The following is a 22,651-nucleotide window of genomic DNA, read 5'->3' as shown; positions in this document are numbered from 1 at the left end:
TACAGGAACCATCCTGTCATTTCTTGCATCCAAAGGTTATAAGGTCAAGAAGGAAAAAGTCCAGTGTTGCAGGAGGAAGGTTGCCTTCCTGGGAAGAGAAGTCTCTGCCACAGGTCAAACCCTATCAAGCCAACATCGAGAATCCATTCTCCAGCATTCTCGTCCAGAAACAGTACAGGACATGTTGTCTTTCCTGGGTTTGACGGGATACAGCAGAAACTATATCCCTGATTACACCCTCCTCATCCAACCACTCAGAGACCTAGTGGCTGAAGCTGGAAACAGAAACCTAAATGCTCTCCTCCAATGGTCTCCTGAAGCTGAAACTGCCTTCTCCCTCACTAAGGAAGCACTCTCTCAGGCCACCATATTGGCTGCACCTGACTACACCATTCCATTTCATCTTGATGTTTCTGTCAAGAACGGACATGTTCATGCCGCTCATGCCGGGAGACAGGTTAGTGCTAACCTACCACAGCTCAAAATTGGACACTATTGAACAAGGACAAACATCCTGTGCTCAACATCTGGCTGCACTATCGAAAGCTGTTCAAAAAACTACCCACCTGGTCATGCATCACCCATTGCAGATCCACACGGACCACGGAGTGACTGCATTCCTGCAGAGCAATGCATTCACGTTCAGTACTGAACGAAAACTGAAAATACAGAAGGAACTGAGACAACCCCACATCACTTTTGTAACCTCAGCCATCAATTTGGCGGACAAAATGGGACACGGACAACACCACAGCTGTGAAGAAGTGGCAGTACAAGAACTGAAACTCAGGCCAAACCTGAAAAACGAACCTCTGCCACTCTGTACCAGAGAATGTCTAATAAGGGGAAAACTTCCACTCTCGGGAAAATTCCGGGTTGGTACAATGGGGCTAATAGGGAGTGAGATAGGGAGTGAACAGGCTCTCCATAGACAGGCTCTGGCTGTACACAGATGGATGCTGCTACAAAGGAGAAAATGGAAATGTGGCTGCTTATGCGGTGATGGAACAACACGCAGACGGTACACACACCGAAGTGGACTCAGGAATAATACCACAACCTGCATCAGCACAAATGGCTGAAATATTGGCACTCACAAAAGCACTGCAGTGGTCAAAAGGGAAAAGGGTCAATATCTACACAGACTCAGCATACGCACATGGAGCGGTGCATATAGATGGACCACAATGGCAGAAGAGGAATTTCCTGACCACCAGCAAGACTCCTGTCAAGCACAAGGATCAACTGGTAACCCTACTGGAAGCAGTAAAAGCGCCAGCAGAAGTGGCAATAATAAAGTGCAAAGGACATGACAAAGCAGACACAAGGGTGGTAAAAGGAAATGAAGCAGCAGACCAAAGAGCCAAAGAAGTTGGAGGGTACACCCCCAGACAAATGACACTACAACCAGAAGGAGGACCAACAGAACTAACCACAGAAAACATAAAAGACATCCAAGAAGAGGCCGGACCATATGAACATTCAGAATGGCAGAGAAAAGGAGCATGCAAGGACAAAGACGGCATTTGGAGGTCATACACTGAACACATAGTGGCTCCGGCAAAGCTATCTCGACTATTGTTCCCAACCATGCACGGCCCCACCAGAAGAACCCTGACAAACATGAAAGAACTATGGTGGCACCCATGGATGTCAGACATTATCACCAACTGTGTGGAAGAATGTGACACATGCAACAAACACAATAACAAGAAACCATTCAAGGCACCAGCAGGAAAATTCCCTGTGCCTACAGCCCCCTTTCAAGACATCACCATAGATTTCACAGATATGGGGCCAGAGAACAGAGTAGGGGGAAAAAGGTATCTCCTTGTAATGGTAGACAGATTCACAAAATGGGTTGAACCGATACCAACCCAGACAGCAAAATGTATTTGGGCCTGATTTGGACCAGGTCTTCATTAGCATTTGGCGCAGATCCACTAAACGGACCTGGGCCGGGCTCATTCGTTCCAACGGCCCAATACCGGAACAGGTTGGAATTACGGATCAGAGACAGATCTGGGCCAGAATTGGCCCAGTACAGTTATTAATGCCATGACGTGTGGTGCGGATCTGGCCCAGACTCATATTTTACATCTGGGGCTCATCTGGCCCTCATCTGTGATTCATATTTACAAATATCCACGCAATTTGTAATTTTCAAAATAGTTTTTATTTTTTATTTTAAAAAGGCAAAAGAGAAAACTACAGCATGACAACCATCTGACGTGAATCCAGATGCACAAAAAGAGAAAAAGCCTATGATTAAAGATCATTGTTAATTATTCAAATTACAAAAAAAATAAAAAATATAAAACCTAATGTGAACACTGCGCCTACTGTAGGTATATTTACTGCTCATTAGAGACCGGGCACGGCGTCCACCCACGCAGTGGCAAGGCAGATCTGATGGCTATTGATTTATCTCTGTGTCCGTGGCTTTGTCAGACATGCGATTCTTCCTCATTGCTCCTGTAAGACGTAGCCAAAAAAAGCACACAAAGCAAAGAAACAAACAGTATGTTAGATTAAGTATTCAAAGATTATTTATTACATGACATTATAGTAAAATGCTTGCACAAATAGGCTAAATGTGACGTGGTGTGTAGTGAGTGAGTGAATGAGTGAGAGAGTGATTAAGTAAAGACGGTTTAGCCTAGTGGGTAGCGCTAACAAACGATTTTGCAGCTAACACACAATGGACACGATATTCAGTAATTTTGGTGAATAATAAGCAAAGATCACTGATTCAGCCTTAAAGCCTGTTCACATTAGTTGTGGATGTTTAAAAGAACCTAGCCTACTACAAGCATAGCCTAGCTATAGGTCTACTAGCCTACCCAGCGTATTGTCTGACACGTCTCTGGTTGTCAGAATGTCAGTGTAAACTAAGTTTGTAAACTTTTATGTTTAGCCTATACATATTTAACAGATTAACATGACATCAACAGCAGTTTACTTTTACAATTTTACTTGTATAATGCACTTACCAATAATCACAAAGACGGTGCAGCCTGCAGTCTTCCTCTCTGCATTTCAAATAGAGTTGCGGGATTATGCAGGAAAAAAGCGTTCCGTTAGTTGTGGCGCGTCTGGTCTGCGCAGCTCCTGCGGACTCATTTCAGTTGTGGCGCGTCCGGTCTGCGCAACTCCCGTGGATCCGGCCCACATCATGATGTATTAGAACGGGCCCACACCCGCCGGGCGGACTCAATTCAGTTGTGGCGTGTCCGGTCTGGCCCACACCCGCTGGGCGGACTCATTTCAGTTGTGGCGCGTCTAGTCTGCGCAGCTGCCCCGGATCTGCGTCGCACCCGCCGGACGGACTGTCATTCTCAGAAGCTACAGACAAGTCTGGCGCAAAGTTGGTGCAGATCTGCATACTGAGTGTGACTGCCGTGCGAATCTGCTGATTCGAAAACGGATCTGGCACAGATGTAAAGATGTGGCACAAAGGTAAGATGTGCTGTCTGGGAAGTAAAGATGAAACAGCACAGACAGTTGTAAAATGGCTGAAAAATGAACTAGTACCCTATGGAGCTAGAACAGTCTCAATAAAGATAGATGCACAGACTACATTCACACATGCACACACAGGATTCATACATGCACACACAGGATACACAAATGCGCACAAAATTCACAAATACACACACAACATTTAAAAAGCACAGAAGATTCACAAATGCACACAAAATTCACAAATGCACACAAAATTCATAAATGCACACAAAATTCATAAATACACAGGACAAGATTCACAAATGTATTTCTGATGCACACACTAATATATCTTGATTTACAAACTGCTTGCGGTCTGTTAACTTCCCTGCATTTGTGTGTGAATTTTGAGACTCCCCTGACGTGGCTCGACTCACACACAAATGCTTTTTTTTTAAACAGATCTGCAACCAATCAGATATCTCCCTTATTTTAGCCAATCACAAGAACGCACCCCACGTGGGGATTGTTTACTTATAAGCCAATCAAACGTTTCGCGTACACGCGTCACGTGCTGGGGGGTGGGCTAGCGCGGTCACGGTGGAGTTCAGTCAGTTGATTGAGCCCTCAACATGGCTTCTGGCAACGACAGGGGAGCGGTAAGTATAACTTAACGTGTTTAGTTAGTTAGCTCCTTGTTATGAGATGTTGTTTAATTGTTAATGTTAACCGGTTTAATTGTGCAACTATCAACATAAGCTAGCGAGCTGAGCTAGCGAGCTACGCTAGCGTGTCTGCATGCTAATAGGGTCAGGCTAGTATCTTTCCATAAAGGTGAAATTTTTGTGAATTAAGTGACTGTTTGACAAGGTCTGTTGCCCCAAGCTGAGGTAGCAGCTCGGGCTTTTGTGCAGTTTCTGCCTTTATTTACCCATTGCCATGGTGAATCGTAGTATCGGAGCTCCATTGATGATGTTTTTTTTTGTTATCCCCACACACGCGTTTCCATCAGGTTTAACATACTAAGAGTTGACTGAACTAATTCTGATCAGCTGTTCTGGAACTTGGAGTTTCACATATCACTGTTTTTTAAGCCTGCTTTCTGAAACGGGGCCCAGTAATCTTGCTTATTTACCAGTTTAAGAAAGAAACAATTGAAGTTACTTGTATTTCTCATTATACTTTGTGAGCACCTACAGATCAATTATACTACATACAGTACATAGACCTGTCAGACCATATTGTATTACTAAATTATGCAAAAATGCAGGGAAATTTAAAGGATTCACGTATTTGTTGGCACTTCTGCATAATTGTGTCCTTGATGAGATCTGAAATTCATGTTTTATTTTCAGAGTGAGAGGAGATCACGGAGGAGAAAATGTGGGGATAGCGGAATTAATGTTCTCAGTTCGTGGAACTGACATTAACAGCTTCATTGCGGGGAAAAGCGTACACAATCAGCGGTGAGTTAAAGTTAATTTTGGAATCCTAAAGGTAGTATTTATTAAGATGCCTACCATAAGCAATTGTAAGAACAGACAATATCCTTACCAAAAAAATCTACTGGCCATGATCGCAAATATAAAAAATTAAAAACTCTTAGAATTTAATTTATAGGATTAACTCCCATGTCAGTTGATTTCTATTAAAATTTATACAATAATCAATTTGAAACATGGCCATTAATTCAGTGGCTGGGGAAAAGTTAAGTTATTCAAAGGATCTTAACCCTTGTATTGTCCTTTGTCTCTCGCTACTGGCCTTGTGGCGGCCTGTGTCCCTCGGGTCCCGGGGACCCTTGTTGCTGTGGAAAAGTTGATGTCGCTGTGTTTTTTTTTTTTGGTGCAGCGTAAAGTCAAAGACGAAGCTCAAACCGCCGCGCGACTCAAGAGGCTATTGTCTCACGCAGTCCGCGCAGTAGGACCGTGTGCAGCTCCCGCAGATGTATCTCTGGCAGCCACCGCACACGGTGTGTGTCTTGCGGTCCTTTTTCTTTGCACAGAGCTGACACCTCTTTCGCTTGCTGGGCACTCTCGGTTCCGCTTCCTCGTCGTCGTCGTCCTCCTCCTCCTCGTCTTCTTCCTCCTCCTCGTCTCCTCGCTGGTCTTGTCGGGCTCGCGTGACACCAGTGCCTGACCTGGGCGCGCCTGACCTCGCCGCCACAGCTTGGACGAGTGCGGCAGACGCTTGCGTGCGAGGGAGACGCGAGCGTCTCTCGATCAGCGGAGTGACGAGCGCCCTGCCCAGCTGCTCGAGGAAAGCCCTGCGCCTGTTGAGCTTGCCGCGCAGCCACTCGGGCCTGAGCTCTCGCCAGAGCACAAAGGCGTTGTAGGCGGACACGTCGAGAATGTTGTGGAACACGGCGAGGGGCCAGCGCGCCGTCTTCCTGCGGCAGCTGTACGTGCCGACGAGCTTGTCCAGGTTGTCCACGCCGCCCCTGGTGCTGTTGTAGTGCAGGATGATGTCGGGCTTGGCGGCCCTGGAGGCGCTGACCCGCGCGTCCCCCGTGTGCAGCGTGCTCAGCAGCACCACGTTCCTGTTTTTCTTGGGCACGTAGGACACCAGCGTGACGGTGGGCGTGAAGGCAAACTTGGACGAGAAGACCGCGCGGCCCTTGGTGTCGAGCAAGGCGCGCGGCAGCTCGGGCTTGTTTTTGCGCATCGTGCCCACCACGGTGAGGCGCCTCTCGTGGAGGAGCCGCCGGGCCAGCTCGTAGGAAGTGAAAAAGTTGTCACACGTGACGTTGCGTGGGTCCCTCAGGCCCTCGGTCAGGTCCATCACCACGCGGGCGCCCCGATTCCTCTCGGGCTCGGCGCTCACAAACTTGCCCGTGTAGACCTGCATGTTCCACGCGTAGCTGGAGCCGGCGTCGCAGGCCACCCACGACTTGAGTCCGTACCTGGCGGGCTTGCTGGGCATGTACTGGCGGAAGGAGCATCGACCTTGGTGTCGATGTCGGTGTCGTCAAAAACGGAGAATGAGAAGGAGGAAGGGAAAGGACTCGGCGGGAGAGGAACCAGAGTGCAAAGACTAAATGAGAAGCAGAAAGAGATAAAAATAAACAAGGATACCAAAAAGAACAATAAAAAATTGTCGAAAAAATCGAAAGGGAACCAGCTGCTCATCCACAGTCACGTCGGGGCCCGGGTTGTAGAGGCGAGGCAGACGCCGCACCCAGGCGTCCCACACGTCTCGTATGGCAGTCAGTTTGTCCGAGGCTCGTCTGGCGCCTCTCGTCTCGCGGTCGTCGAATCGCAGCAGTCGCGAGAGCGCGTGGAATCGCTTCAGCGACATTGTGGCGCGGAAAATGCCCCCCCGGCCCCCGCGGCGGGGGGGGGCGCGGGGGGGGGGGGGGGGGGGGGGTGGGCCCCCCCCTGGCCGGGGGGGCCCCCCCCCCCGGGCCCTCGAGGTTCGTGGCGGTCACCGCGATCTCTAGTATGCGCCGCGTGACCAACAGGTCGAACGTGGAGAGTTTGTCTCGGACGCGTGTGGCCGCGTACTCGGTGGGTCCGGGGCTCTCTGGAGCCTGTTGTTCGTCGTCGTCGTTGTCTTGGTCATGTTGTTCTCGTTCATCGTCCAGTTGTTGGTCCTCGTCCTCCTCTTCGTATTCGGCGCCGTGGCGGCGAGGTTGAGGGCGTCGGGGATGATACGTCGTCGAGGACCATTCTATTTCACCGTTTTTGGACACGAACCTTTCGCTCTCCTCCTCGTCCTGCTCATCCTGCTCCTCGTCCTGCTCCTCCTCGTCTTGGCCCTCTTTGTCTTTGTCTTCTTTTTCTTCTTGTTCTTCTTCTTCTTCTTCTTCTTCTTCTTCTTGTTCTTCTTCTTGTTCTTCTTCTTCTTCCCTTTGCCGTACACCCTCTTGGGCTGCTGCTGCCATGTCTTCTCCTCGTTCTTGTCCTCGTTCGTCTCGGTTGTCAGTGGCGTCGTAGTCCTCTTCTCCAGCGTTGTGGCCGGCGGCGTCGCGGCAGTCCTTTTCTCTGCGGCAGTCTTTTTCTCCGTTCGCGGCGTCGTGTTTGTCTCTGTCGTCTTCTGACGCACACCCGCCGGATGAACATTCGTCTTCCTCGGCAGAGTCGCTGTGGTCATCATCTTCTTCTTCTTCCTCTACTTCTTCCTCTTCTTCCTCTTTTGTGTTTTCTTCTTCCATCTCTTCCACTTGGGGGACATTGCGTGCTGCGCGTGCCTCGCGTGCGTGCGCGTGTAACATCGTGTGCGGCGCGTGCGCTGCGTGCTGCATCGCCTCGCCGCATCACGCCGAACCGCGACGTGCTGGAGCGCGGCCGCTTGGCCTCTTGTTCCGCGTGTTTGAGAAAATGATGCAGCTCCAAATTTAGAGTCACACAACGGGCCATGCCGGCGTCACAACCGGCTGCTGAACCGAGTACAAAGAGTACAAAGGTCCAAAAGAAGAAGAAGAAGAAGCAAAGATGACAAAAACAAGAAGACGAATGTGAACAGTGTGTATAATAAAAGTGTTTAGTAGGACGAGGATGAGGTTTTTCTCTTTCCCTTACCATTTCTGTCTTACTACTACGAGCCAGGCCGGAGTCCCCTGAATACCATTGAATAACGTGTGGGTCCCAGAGACCCGAAGGCCAGAGCCGCGGTAGCAGAGAAATACCACGGAATAAGGTATGGGTCAGAAAGACCCGAAGGCCAGAGCCGCGGTAGCAGAGAAATACCAGGGGATAAGGTATGGGTCAGAAAGACCCGAAGGCCAGAGCCACGGTAGCAGAGAAATACCATTGAATAAGGTATGGGTCAGAAAAACCCGAAGGCCAGAGCCGCGGTAGCAGAGAAATACCAGGGGATAAGGTATGGGTCAGAAAGACCCGAAGGCCAGAGCCACGGTAGCAGAGAAATACCATTGAATAAGGTATGGGTCAGAAAGACCCGAAGGCCAGAGCCGCGGTAGCAGAGAAATACCATTGAATAAGGTATGGGTCAGAAAGACCCGAAGGCCAGAGCCGCGGTAGCAGAGAAATACCATTGAATAAGGTATGGGTCAGAAAGACCCGAAGGCCAGAGCCACGGTAGCAGAGAAATACCGGGGGATAAGGTATGGGTCAGAGAGACCCGAAGCTCAACGCCAGGCCAATGCAAAAAGTCAAATAAACTGAACGGGTCCCTGTGACCCAAAGGACAACACAAGGGTTAAAGGACACATTATGAAAAATGTATTTTCCCCTTCTTTTTTTTTCCTTTAATACAGTATTGAGCGCCTCTGGCATGAGTGTTACAGGAGTGTATTACAATATCCTGCACTCTCTTGAGGACGTCCTACACATATTCTGCTGCCACTATGTTTTCCTACCGCGCATTCAGGCAAGCCTAGATGTCTTCAGTGATGCATGGGACAACCATCCCATCAGGACTGAGCAGAACTTGACACCAAATCAGTTGTGACAGGTGGGCCAGGCCCTTAACCCCGTTGCAGATCCTGATTCTGAGGTAAATAATGCATTAGTAATGTTGAGCCTAAATCAAAAAAGACAATGCCAAAAAATTAAGGTTGTTCTGACTTTTGACCCTTATTAATTGAAGTCCCTTTCTTGGGATTCAAAAAGCCATGGCTTGGTGCAAGCAAGAATAGGATTGTTTGTATGCACCTCTAGTGAAATGACAAGAATCTGAGCATAGCCAGGGCCCTGTTTCAGAAAGCAGGCTTAACAAACTGAGCTTATCCCTGAGCTCTGAGTTCATGTGTTTAATGAAATTATGTAAAACAGACTATCAGCAGATAATGGAAAAACTCACTTTTAAACTACATTTCTTTGTTTCTACATTTCTCTAAATGGTCTAGCACCATCATATCTAGAAGAGCTCCTAATACCCTATTGTCCCACTAGAGCACTGCGCTCCCAGAATGCAGAGTTACTGGTGGGCCCTAGAGTCTCTAAAAGTAGAATGGGAGCCAGAGCGTTCAGTTATCAGGCTCCTCTCCTATGGAACCAGCTCCCGATCTGGGTTCGGGGGGCAGAAACTGTCACCTCATTCAAGAATGAACTTAAAACTCTCCTATTTGATAAAGCTTATAGTTAGGGAGTGAGGAGTTGCAGTGTTCACCTAACTGGCCCAACTGCTTCTCTTCATAATTGTTAGATTAATAATACATAACAAAGTAGAGGGAGGCAGGCCAGCCAAGCCAGATCCGGCAGGGGGAGAGTTCTAAGCCCGAAAAAGCTACCTCTCCTTATGACCTGTCTCTCTTAGTTACCTGTTATAGTTACGCTGTTATAGTCCTAGACTGCCGGGGGACTTCCTTCCTTTGACACACTGAGCTGCTCTCTCCTCTCCCTTTCTATTACTGTTACTATTACTATTACTATTTGTGTGCAGCCCGTCCCAGAAATGCTTGTTACTAATCCTAGCTTCTGGGGAGTTTACTCCCCGGAGTCCTTATGCTTTTTTCCCCAGCGTATTTCCTTGGAGAACGTTGGCACCAAGACCCTGGTTGCAGCTGTCGCCGTGGTCCTGCTGCACTCCCTGCTGAGCTCAGCGATGCCCTGCAATGTCATGCTGCGTCCTGCTGAACCCTGCAGCTTCCCGCTACATCCAGTCACTGTTCCATTATTAATGTGACTACTATCGCCACTGTTCATCACACCCTCAACCGGCTCGTCAGACACCGCCTACCAAGAGCCTGGGTCTGTCCGAGGTTTCTTCCCAAGAGGGAGTTTTTCCTCGCCACTGTCGCACTGCTTGCTCTTGAGGGAATTACTGGAATTGTTGGAATTGTTGGGGCTTTGTAAATTATAGAGTGTGGTCTAGACCTACTCTATCTGTAAAGTGTCTCGAGATAACTTATGTTATGATTTGATACTATAAATAAAATTGAATTGAATTGAATTGTTTCAGTTGCACCACAGTCATCCTCACTCAGAAATATTCATATCATAGCCTATCCATCATAACTACCATATAGATGTTCCAATCAGTGCAACTACCATAATGAAAGATTTGTTTGGTGTGGTTTTATACAGATTAGTTTAGTGATTAGGCTACTACAGTAGGCCTAATTTTGCTGTGTTTCAGTGCAACTGTTGCCAACCTGACAGCTGCCTTAATGTCCACATAGTCAGTGTTATAAAGGACAGTGCAGCCTAACGATTTTATTCTGTGCTGAAGAGAAATCCACGTTGTCCGGAGATTCTCTCAGTCATCGATGACATGTTACCGCTTTATTAATCATAAAGCTGTCATGCTCAAGATCATGTTTGGGTAAAAAAAACTAACTAACCAGGATTTCAATGTTTCTAAAGACGTAAATGCGTTCAGATATGTGCTTTGATAGCGACATTATGAATGAGGAAAACTCTGCGTTTGTTCACAGCGTAAGTTGCGAGTGTTACTGATCTAGAGTTTATCTGATCTTGCTCTCTGAAACTGAAAACCCAGTTTCCCCTCATCAGGTTGAACACTCAGTTTTCACTAAACCCGCTTTCTGACACGGGGCTCAGGTCTTTTTTGGTCTTAAATATGTAATTACCTTCACATTTTAACACAGTGATTCATTTATTTACATAAATGAATCAATTTTTCTATATGGTCTGAAATGATTACCTGTTTTGTAATAAGTACTGATATGGGCACAGTGCACAAATGTAAATTTGTTCAAGAACATTTAATATGCCTAATTTTTATACACGTCTTTGTCAGGGAATACCCATCCCAGAGATTCAATGGGAGGAGAGTGGCTACACAAATGAGCCTCATTCCGGGGTCAATATCCCTGAACTGGACAGTCCTCTTTTGGATCTGGACATGATAGCACTGCGAGACAACATGGATCCATTGCAGCAATCTGACTGTTTTGGGGCAGATATATACCTTAACACTGTCCAATACGTTGAGAACTTAATTGAGGCAAGATAAGAGCATGTGGCTCTCTTGGCACTTTCCAGTGGCTTCCTGTGACTTGGACCAAAAATTTAACAAACCACTTTGGAACATTTAAAATATTTTGATTGTGCCTTGTGCCTTATGCTAGGAGCCTCCATACTAATTGGCACTACAAATGAATACAGTAAGTTAGTATGAATTTTATAAATAAGTTTGTCTTGGCAAACTTTTTTTTGAAAAGGAAAACAAATCCACCCCTAGCTTCCTCTCTACAGTGGCCATATGATGTTTTGGAAAAGCAAGCCTCGTCCTTAGCTAGGCTGACTGAAAGCTGAGTCACATTTGGTGCTGCATCCTGGGAAAGAACGTGGTACAAAGACTTTGTCCTCCATAGACCGTGTGGACCATCGCAGAGGATTTCCAGGACTTGACAGCTGCAGCTCAGTCAGCAGAAAATTCCATAGGAAAAGCCTTTTCAGACAAATGATTATTGGAGTTAGAGTTAGTAGATACCTTTCAGCAAAAACATTAAAACCAACCTGCCATATTATTTCGGTCCCCTTGTGCTGCCAAAACAGCCCAGACACAATTGGGGCATGGATTCAGGACCGTTGAGGTGGTACTGGAATGTTGGCACCAGGTCCTTTTAGGTGTTGTTGCTGGGTTTTTTTCAACATTCATGGAGCGTTGACTTAATAGTATGAAATGTACTTTTTTACTTGCGCTTTGCATGCTATATGTAAATAAGACATGTTAATAAAGAACAGATTTATTGCTTTAAAGAAATTCCTGTATTTTTTAAACTTTGTCCCTGTAACGGTGGTGAAAACATTTTTGGAATTGGTCCAATATTGAGTGAGAAGGCCATTTGAAATGGCTACATGAATCAGGGCATAAAGAATAAGACCATAAAAATGCTTGTTTAACACCTTTAATGTTGTTCAAGGGAACATAACATTTGTGTTTAAATTTATCAAATGTAGCAGTACAGTTGTATTTACAACACACCACTGTAAAGGGGTAACAAATTTAGACAAATCTGCTTTACAAAACCAACAGTGTTAAGTGTACACACTGTCATTTAGAACATTACTGTAAAAGGGCAACAGTAATATTGGAGAAATTGGTATCTACCTCAACATCTGAATGTATTAAACATGTACTAGCTGTTCAATAAATACAACTAAAGGTCTATGGAAGTCTGAGCTTAATGAACTAGAGAGGCCAAGAAAGCTGCCACAACTCTCAAAGAGATGATCTTTATATGATCCAAGCTCATTGCACTGCAGAGGACATCACAAAAGTACACTAGCAGCTATATTAAGAACATGAAAATCACTAAAAAACTCCAAAGTATTTGACAGGTGAAGGTGGCGCCTGACAAGTAGAATAGTCAAACTTTATAACGTTAATGGTGCATAAATTAGCAGGAATTGCCCTTTTAAGTGACTCCATTTCAAAAGAGTGACTGAGTGCAAGAAGTCGATGACATTTACACCTACACAAGTCCAAAGCCAGAACTTATGGAACTGAGGGCCATCATCAAGTCCTGGTGAAAATCTTGTAGGTCTGGTAGTGGCTGGGGAGCTTCAACTTGAAGAAGCAGGTGAGAGCAGCTGGATAAGTTGAGGTTACAACCTCAAGATTTAGTTTTGTTGTTGGCAGTTCCCACCCCACCCAAAACTTCATCAGGTCACGCAGCACATCTGGTGACGCTATGGAAGAGAAAATTGTACACTTCAAAATATCAGTGCTGAACTTAAACAGTACAAACTTTACAAAAGTAAAATCCCTGTAGTCTCTTCCTCTCCTAGTTTAGAATGTCAAAAGGATTACTTTAAATGCTGATGTAAATACTGTGGAATGTAAACAAAGTATGACGTTTAATTTACCAATTTTATGTGCATTTGTGTTTCTTTTCTTCTCAGTGTGAGCTGGGCTTTACCGTTTCTGTCAAACATTCACATTTATGTCTTCTATCCCTGTGCGGTTGTAAAGCACACCGCAGAGGACAGAAAGGAGGAGGGAGAGAAACATGACCATTTGACAATAAAACCGTAAACTAGCTCACACAGATAAAATGAAACACAAATGCACATAAAACGTGGTAAATATGAAGAACCCTTTATTATTGTAGCAACTGGGATTGTTATGAGGAAACAATTGTGTGAATTAAGAGGAGAATGAAAAATAAGGAAATAAAGACCATTTACAGTATTACCTTCCTCTATGAATTTTCTCAAAAATCCAGTGACAAGACTGATTTTCTCCAATGGAACAGTGTCGTCCTCATCCTCGTCGCTGTCAAAGTTAGGTTGTGGCCAGGTAATGTTCTGGATCACGGTCTACAAGGGATCAAATATAAACCTATCATGTCAGGATTTAAACTTATTAAATGTTGCAAAGTGATCTCAAAATTGTAGTGATCTTTTTATGAATGAACAATCTATTTCTGTCACATAAGTAACACAACTTTAACATATGACTAAAATAAACCTCTCATTTTAGATGTACACACCCCTGTGACAAACAAAACTGCACACAGTCTTTGCAAAAATAAATAAGTAAATCCCCCCCCCCCCCAACGGCAAGTCTTGAAGTCGTCGTGGCGTTCACACTACGTGACTGATCGGTGACGGGGTCACACACTGCACACGCTGACAGCAGCTGTGTCACCTGACACAGGTCTCCAAACCACATTGTCAAGAAAACACGTGAAATGTGAAGCGGGAAATGACGCAAACCTACACACAAAACAGCTGTTTGTCATTATAAAGATAGCAGTTATAAAGCCAAATAATCTGGGTGAAAGAATGGATTAGCACACGCAGGTAGCAGGGACTGTCTGAGCTACAGAGCGCTGGAGGGGAGTAAAAAGTGTTTTGTAGTGAAAAAGTAGCTGCCTGCTCTCAATGACTGGATGTGGATGTCGAGTTGGCCAACTTCTCCAGATATTTCTCACGCTAGATATCTGGCTGGTGTTGGCGATGTGACGGGGCGCCGTTTTGATGAGTCGTTGAGTAGTTCACACATAACTGGCAACCGCCGATCGATCACTGATTTACTCCCGATCACAGCCCGGCGGTCGATGAGCGGCAAATTGGGCTAAAAATCGTGTAGTGTGAACTAGGCTTTACCTGTGGGTTAAGCTCCTCACTTGACTCCCTTGGGAAAATGAAGCGGTGGACATCTGGCCTATCAGAAAGAAGTGGCCAGATTCCTGTTTGTTTAAGGCCTTTCCGTATTTCATTAATTGGCTGTTTAACACGGTGAAGTACCTGCAGACAGAATCGACAGGACAGAAGGTAACATTTACACAGAGGCACTATTTTATAGGAAAGAGACCGTAGGCACAGATGTAACATGAGTTACATGGCCAACCTCCAATATAAATACTAACAAGGTAATTTATAAAATAATTACTGCATGTGAAAGCAGTTCCTGGAACAGCCAGACACGATTGGTGGAGGTTGGAAATGGAAGATCCCAGGACAGGCAAAGATCAGTCACTTTGGTGTTTTCTTCTGCAGTAAGTTCACCATTCTTCAGCTAAAGCAGATACAGTGCCTTGCGAAAGTATTCGGCCCCCTTCAACTTTTCGACCTTTTGCCACATTTCAGGCCTCAAACATAAAGATATAAAACTGTAATTTTTTGTGAAGAATCAACAACAAGTGGGACACAATCATGAAGTGGAACGAAATTTATTGGATATTTCAAACCTTTTAAACAAATAAAAAACTGAAATATTGGGCGGCGAAAATTATTCAGCCCCCTTCAGTTAATACTTTGTCGCGCCACCTTCTGCTGCGATTACAGCTGTAAGTCGCTTGGGGTATGTCTCTATCAGTTTTGCACATCGAGAACGACATTTTGCCCATTCCTCCTTGCAAAACAGCTCGAGCTCAGTGAGGTTGGATGGAGAGCGTTTGTGAACAGCAGTTTTCAGTTCTTTCCACAGATTCTCGATTGGATTCAGGTCTGGACTTTGACTTGGCCATTCTAACACCTGGATATGTTTATTTGTGAACCAGTCCATTGTAGATTTTGCTTTATGTTTTGGATCATTGTCTTGTTGGAAGACAAATCTCCGTCCCAGTCTCAGGTCTTTTGCAGACTCCATCAGGTTTTCTTCCAGAATGGTCCTGTATTTGGCTCCATCCATCTTCCCATCAATTTTAACCATCTTCCCTGTCCCTGCTGAAGAAAAGCAGGCCCAAACCATGATGCTGCCACCACCATGTTTGACAGTGGGGATGGTGTGTTCAGGGTGATGAGCTGTGTTGCTTTCGCCAAACATAACGTTTTGCATTGTTGCCAAAAAGTTCGATTTTGGTTTCATCTGACCACAGCACCTTCTTCCACATGTTTGGTGTGTCTCCCAGGTGGCTTTTGGCAAACTTTAAACGACACTTTTATGGATATCTTTAAGAAATGGCTTTCTTCTTGCCACTCTTCCATAAAGGCCAGATTTGTGCAGTATACGACTGATTGTTGTCCTATGGACAGAGTCTCCCACCTCAGCTGTAGATCTCTGCAGTTCATCCAGAGTGATCATGGGCCTCTTGGCTGCATCTCTGATCAGTCTTCTCATTGTATGAGCTGAAAGTTTAGAGGGACGGCTGGGTCTTCGTAGATTTGTAGTGGTCTGATACTCCTTCCATTTCAATATTATCGCGCTGCACAGTGCTCCTTGGGATGTTTAAAGCTTGGGAAATCTTTTTGTATCCAAATCCGGCTTTAAACTTCTCCACAACAGTATCTCGGACCTGCCTGGTGTGTTCCTTGTTCTTCATGATGCTCTCTGCGCTTTACACGGACCTCTGAGACTATCACAGAGCAGGTGCATTTATACGGAGACTTGATTACACACAGCTGGATTCTATTTATCATCATTAGTCATTTAGGTCAACATTGGATCATTCAGAGATCCTCACTGAACTTCTGGAGAGAGTTTGCTGCACTGAAAGTAAAGGGGCTGAATAATTTTGCAGCCCACTTCTTTTCAGTTTTTATTTGTTAAAAAGTTTGAAATAGCCAATGAATTTCGTTCCACTTCATAATTGGGACCCACTTGTTGTTGATTCTTCACAAAAAATTACAGTTTTATATCTTTATGTTTGAGGCCTGAAATGTGGCAAAAGGTCGAAACATTCAAGGGGGCCGAATACTTTCGCAAGGCACTGTACACATTCACAAAAAGGTAAAAGCATTTAATAATTACAGTTGTCACCAGGCAATCCACAAAAAGGCAAAGTGTACAATAAAAAAACATCTGGAGTAAATAACAGACACCAAAAGCTTTGGAAATCACAAAATGTCTCAGCACAGACATGTGTGTGACATGAACAAAAATGTAGTAATTCATACAAATGCAATGCGTAACGAAGTTACTCACCAAACCAATTGTTTCACGATGGTCAATATCAGGACAGTCCTCCAGTGTCAGAGCAGTGTCAATGCTCTCACCAGTCAATAGGGTCACCACAGGCAAACTGAGTCCAGAGAAGCTGAACCCACCATGCAGGAAAGAATGACCCATCATACGACCTGCCATCTCAAATAGGTTGCTTTCCCGCAGGATAACAGCTGCAGAGGGAACCCGATGTTCTTTTTCCCCCTCAAAAAGGGTTGTAGAAGCAGCAGAGCCTTAATATAAAAACAAAAAATAAAGTCAAGAAACATTGTGAATTATGTTTAAAAACATGCTTGATCACAGTTCGACCCAAATCTGTCTTTGGAGGTTCATTTAGATTAAGTTAGAACATATCGTTTATTTAAAGTAGAGTTTACATGTCAATACTATTCCCTCATTTGATGACATACGTGTCCAATGAATAGGCTATAAAAGGTACTGCAATTAAAAAAAGTTTTAACATGAAAACATAGAACACACACACACACACACACACACACACACACACACACACACACACACACACACACACACACACAACACACACACACACACACACACACACACACACACACACACACACACACACACACACACACACACACACACACACACACACACACACACACACACTTATTCTTCAGTACATGGCCATTGATAAAACATGTCTGTTGACACCATCACCCACTGCTGCATCTCCTTGGGGGAACATATTTGAGGTGAAAAGGACAATCGACCAGATTATGTCAAGTAAACAGAGCATGGCTATTGTGCTAAAAGTTTCTACGACAATAAATACAGGGGGGTTAAGGGCCATGGACTCAATTCAGAGAATACCTATAATGAAAAAAGTTACATGCTTTATTAAATACCTCTCAGCCTGCACTTGAATGGAGCTGCCCAGTTCACATTATTCTGCTTATAGAATGAAATTAATGCACTGTCCTGTTCTTCTTCTGCGTCAAACATGTCGAGTGATAGAGAGAGGAGTGGACTTTCAGAGTAACAGTTCAGTAAATCTTCTCTGAACAACTGGCATGCTTTTTGGGGGTCGACTTCAGTGGCCCAGGTTGAAGCTGTAATTGACCACAAAAAAGTTGTTGATGCAAAGGGCTTTCTAAAGGATATACTAATATCAACTTATTTCCAAAGCAAGAATAAATTAGTTTCAGCAGTGACATTTTGAAATCCCCGCAGGTTAATGTAATATATCATGGGCAAGTACTTGAAATCAATATTCCTTTTTTAAAATCACTTGACAAAAGTTATTTTGACATTATTTTCAACAATGCAACACTAAAGCAGTAATTGTACATAAATTACCTGCTGACGATTGTTGAACTGACGATTGTGGAACTGGGGGTCCTGGCAATTCTTCTCCCCTTGGGGGGCTGGCTGCTACGCTGGGTTGAGCACAGTTCATTCTTAGAACAGATCAAATAAATTATAATAAAAAACATTGCCTATATTAAAATTAAGACATGGAGTTAATATAGAAAACTAGGTTAACTAAATGTGATACAGAATTAATATGAATAAAAGAATTTGGTAATTGGGGTGCATCATTTAAATGATGAGTTATGTTTCAATATCACCACAGACATTAGGTAGGGACAAAGGTGGTGTCACTATTAGCAAGCTAACATTCCCTCAGAGGCAGCCAAACACCAGTAGCTCCAGAAACACTTCAACACATGTCATGTTTGTTCCCCCCCCCATTTATGCAGAAAGGTGTTCCTCTGATAATTCTTAACGTGATACTCTAATGAAATGACACTCTTTACACATGTCATTCCTCATACTTAAAACATGTCATTATATTCTGATAATGTCTGACTATCAGTTACCTGAATCTATCAGACATAAACTTCCTACCTGTCACCACATGTGCTTGCATAAGATGGGAGAACATCAGCTGGGTACGATGCAAGACAGATTGGGCAGACCTGCAAAAAAAAAAAAAAAGAAAAAATCAATACTTTTCGTACATGAAATTATTATAAGAATAGTGTCATGTTTTCTGCATTTTACAACCATGTTATATTCACTAGCGACAGGAAATATGTGATATATGATCAAAAATGTGTCAGAGTAAAAAAAATAAATTCAGTTTGAGATGTGTCATGCCCAATCTATTTATATATCTGCAAGCATTACATTATTCTGTACTAAAACCTCTGCTTACTTTATGTGATGAATAAAAAAGTAATTCTTTCTTACTAAATTCCAAAGCAACAGAAAAGACAACATCTATTACCGCCAAGGATTCATCCATGCCTATGGTAGATGGGACTGGCTGCTCAAGAACTGAACAATCTTCATCAAGACATGTCCCAGATTCACTCTCCTAAATAAATAAAATAAATTAAAAAAAATACATATAATTAACAAATACTTAATACTTTGAAACAGTCATTTGAACAAACTAAAAGAAATGAGAGACATGTTGTAATACAGCTTACAGTCAATGTGCCATTGCATTCCTCCACATGCAACGGCAACAGCTGCAAAGGCATTTGACTGCCACATGTAATGCATTTTGACTGTGGCATCTTGGCGAACTCTACTGAATCATAGGAAAGTGGTTCAGTAGAAAGCTTCTCCTGTAGTGGAACTACAAATACCATGTTTTGTCCATTGTTAGATGCCGATTTAAGAAGCCTTGTGGAGTAACCCTCAGCGTCAGTTGGAATTGTGGACAGCTTGCGACGTCCGCTACCACCTATTTTAAAATGGAAAGTAGTAAGAGTCCTTTAAAACCTTGCAGTCTCACAATCATTAATATTAAAAGTTATATTTTGTCAGGCAAACAAGTCATAGTACTCTCCTATACAACTTGAATAGTGGTGTGAATGGTAATTCATCGCCAGACATCACATGACATATCTGAGGTTTTGAATTGGAAAAACATTAACTATATTTTTCGTAATTGGAGATTTAGAAAAATTCTACCTGTAGACTTGAAAAACATCCAACCTCCTTGTAAGGTCTTCAGTTCGGGAAATTCCTCCTCAAGTAGAGCTACAATCTTTAAAAAATGAAATGATTCACTATTCTGCAAATGATTAACATTTTTAATCATTACCCATTTTACATTATTATATACTCGGATTACCTCATCGTGTTTCAAGTGGTCTGGTATACTTAACATCCTCTTCCCAAGGCCAGCATGGGCAAGTTCTAGCTCTTCTGAGGCCTTTGGTGTGAACTGACCGGGTACCGAAAGGACATACATATGAAAGTCTGTCTTTTTCACAATGCAAGGGGCAGGGGTCGAGAATAGTCGTTTTCCTCTTGGCTGATCAGTATTAAACATACTCTGGAACTGCCTGATGTGGGAAAGACAAAAAGATTTGTAGGGAAACCAGATATTTTTTGTTTCATTTACCTACTTTTCAATAATTTAAATAATATCTCAATAAAAGTATAAAATACACTAACGCTATTCATTACTGTTCCAGACACCAATATTAAATGTGTCAGAAGAATATTACTCACTGTCAGTAAAGTGAACATGTGTCACTTAATAGACAATACATGACGCTTTATCTATGTACCAAAAACTTCGGTGGACTGATTAATCTTTTCTTAAGCATCAAATGTCCATTTTTATATGAATTTCTGCTTTAGCAACATTCTTCACCTAAAAATTCATGCCAATTAAGCTAATTGAAATGAAAAGTTTGGGACAAGCCCAGCACCTGCATGGAACAACCCCCCGCCCCAACCCAGAATATAATTAGTTTTGGAGTTCAGACTCCCAACCCTACCAGGCAGAGGGCAATAAGAATAGTTAGATGGGGGACTATGGCATCTCTTTATACTTTACTAGCAAATGTAGAAATAATAAGTTAAATGTATCACCTTCTCATAGCCTGTCTCACCCTAGCATGTTAACCGGCAGAGGAGTACTGCCTCCAGCCCTGACTGCTGTACTCTCTCTCGGTGCGTTTGGGGCCGAGGACAGCTCCCGGGCCAATAACTGCACAAAAGCCCGAGCTGCTACCTCGGCTTGGGGCGACAGACCTTGTCAAACAGTCACTTAATTCACAAAAATTTCACCTTTATGGAAAGATACTAGCCTGACCCTATTAGCATGCAGACACGCTAGCGTAGCTCGCTAGCTCAGCTCGCTAGCTTATGTTGATAGTTGCACAATTAAACCGGTTAACATTAACAATTAAACAACATCTCATAACAAGGAGCTAACTAACTAAACACGTTAAGTTATACTTACCGGTCCCCTGTCGTTGCCAGAAGCCATGTTGAGGGCTCAATCAACTGACTGAACTCCACCGTGACCGCGCTAGCCCACACCCCAGGCACGTAGCGCTGTGCGAACGCGTTCGTGATTGGCTTATAAGTAAACAATCCCCACGTGGGGTGCGTTCTTGTGATTGGCTAAAATAAGGGAGATATCTGATTGGTTGCAGATCTGTTTTAAAAAAAAGGCATATTGTGTGCGAGTCGAGCCACGTCAGGGGAGTCTCAAAATTCACACACAAATGCAGGGAAGTTAACAGACCGCAAGCAGTTTGTAAATCAAGATATATTAGTGTGTGCATCAGAAATACATTTCTGAATCTTGTCCTGTGCATTTGTGAATCTTGTGTGCATTTGTAAATTTGGTTTGCATTTCTGAATTGTGTGTGCATTTATGAATTTTGTGTGCATTTATGAATTTTGTGTGCATTTGTGAATTTTGTGTGCATTTGTGAATCCTGTGTGTGCATGTATGAATCCTGTGTGTGCATGTATGAATCCTGTGTGTGCATGTGTGAATGTAGTGTGTGCATTTATCTTTATTGAGACTGTTCTAGCTCCATAGTACCCAGATATGGCGTACCACGCACAATCAGATCAGACAATGGATCTCATTTTGCTAACAAACATCTACAGAAAGTAGAAGAGGCATTAGGGATCATACACAGATATGGGTCAGTTTATCATCCACAATCACAGGGATTAGTGGAGAGGGCCAACCAGACACTGAAAAGAAAAATCGCTAAAGCGTGTGAAGGTACAAAACTAACATGGGTAGAGGCACTGCCGTTAGCTCTTATGTCCATGCGCAGTTCCCCAGGATCCGACACACACTTATCTCCTCATGAGTTACTGACTGGAAGAAAAATGCCAGGCCCACCCAGGGATGGAGGTCATATGCCATCCCTGGATGTGTGTAAACAAGAATATGATGACTACATGAAGGCATTGAACAGTCTTACTTCAGTTTTATCTGAACAGGTCGCCAGAGCACGGACCCTGGGAGAAGAGGAGCCCCGGAGCAGTGTCAAGGTAGGTGACTGGGTGCGAGTGAAAGTCCACAAGAGAAAGTGGACCAGGTGGCTTGGACCGTATGAAGTGAGGGAGGTTACCTCACACTCTGTCCAAGTAAAAGGCAAGGCAGGAGCTGCTTGGCACCGCCTGACACATTGTGCCCCAGCGCCTACACCTTCCCGTGATTTGAGGGAAGTTAGAGCTGATTTGATCAACAATGCCACTCCCGTTCAAACTTAGGCAATCAGGCCAAGGGAGTGAATCCAGACCAAAATACTACTATGGATGCACATGGAAGGTCTGGATAGGTATGCTAATATCTACAGCCATGCTCGTTATGTTGTTATTTTGGTTCATAGATACCAAATATGACAGAGGAAGAAGGGAGGTTCAGGTGACTAGAACAAAGGGACAGATCACATTGTCATTTATTAGGGGACACACAGGCACATCCCTATTAGACCTATGCGACATAGTGCCATGCACCACCAAAGACAGGAGAGAGGAAGTCATATACATATGCGTCACGGCCAACTCAGACAAGTGGTGTGGCAGTTGGAAGTGTGCCATAGCTAACACAGGCTCAGATTGGGGAAATGTGGGATGTGAACCATATGATACAATGCACCTTACGATACCACGTAGGGACCTGAAATCCAGACTGAGT

General features: G+C 44.1%; 1 protein-coding gene across 1 annotated transcript; it reads right to left on the bottom strand.

Moving 5' to 3' along the window:
* Positions 1-12,227: 12,227 nt before the first annotated feature.
* On the bottom strand, positions 12,228-21,023 carry LOC120575649. Its single transcript, XM_039826475.1, has 12 exons — positions 20,945-21,023; positions 19,823-20,036; positions 19,660-19,735; positions 19,170-19,429; positions 18,965-19,054; positions 18,583-18,653; positions 18,031-18,131; positions 17,580-17,783; positions 16,690-16,940; positions 14,430-14,570; positions 13,514-13,637; positions 12,228-13,007 (listed from the first exon to the last, which is right to left on the bottom strand). The coding sequence occupies exons 2-12, from the start codon at positions 20,021-20,023 to the stop codon at positions 12,835-12,837; spliced, it is 1,692 nt and encodes a 563-aa protein (XP_039682409.1). The 5' UTR covers positions 20,024-20,036; positions 20,945-21,023; the 3' UTR covers positions 12,228-12,834.
* Between the last annotated feature and the right edge of the window lie 1,628 nt (positions 21,024-22,651).

Source organism: Perca fluviatilis, chromosome 16 (genome assembly GCF_010015445.1).
Source record: "Perca fluviatilis chromosome 16, GENO_Pfluv_1.0, whole genome shotgun sequence".
In the NCBI taxonomy this organism is placed as follows: domain Eukaryota; kingdom Metazoa; phylum Chordata; class Actinopteri; order Perciformes; family Percidae; genus Perca; species Perca fluviatilis.
The sequence above is the reverse complement of the archived record's forward strand: the minus strand, read 5'-3'. Positions and strand labels throughout refer to the sequence as shown.

What these genes read in the sequence shown, in the direction of transcription:
- LOC120575649 (XM_039826475.1), bottom strand. Translation starts at nt 20,023, where the DNA reads ATGTTTAATACTGATCAGCCAAGAGGAAAACGACTATTCTCGACCCCT. An exon ending in AATGCAATGGCACATTGACT is followed by an intron (nt 19,055 to 19,169) that starts GTAAGCTGTATT and finishes TTATTTATTTAG; the next exon opens with GAGAGTGAATCTGGGACATG. An exon ending in GCATGGATGAATCCTTGGCG is followed by an intron (nt 18,654 to 18,964) that starts GTAATAGATGTT and finishes TTTTTTTTGCAG; the next exon opens with GTCTGCCCAATCTGTCTTGC.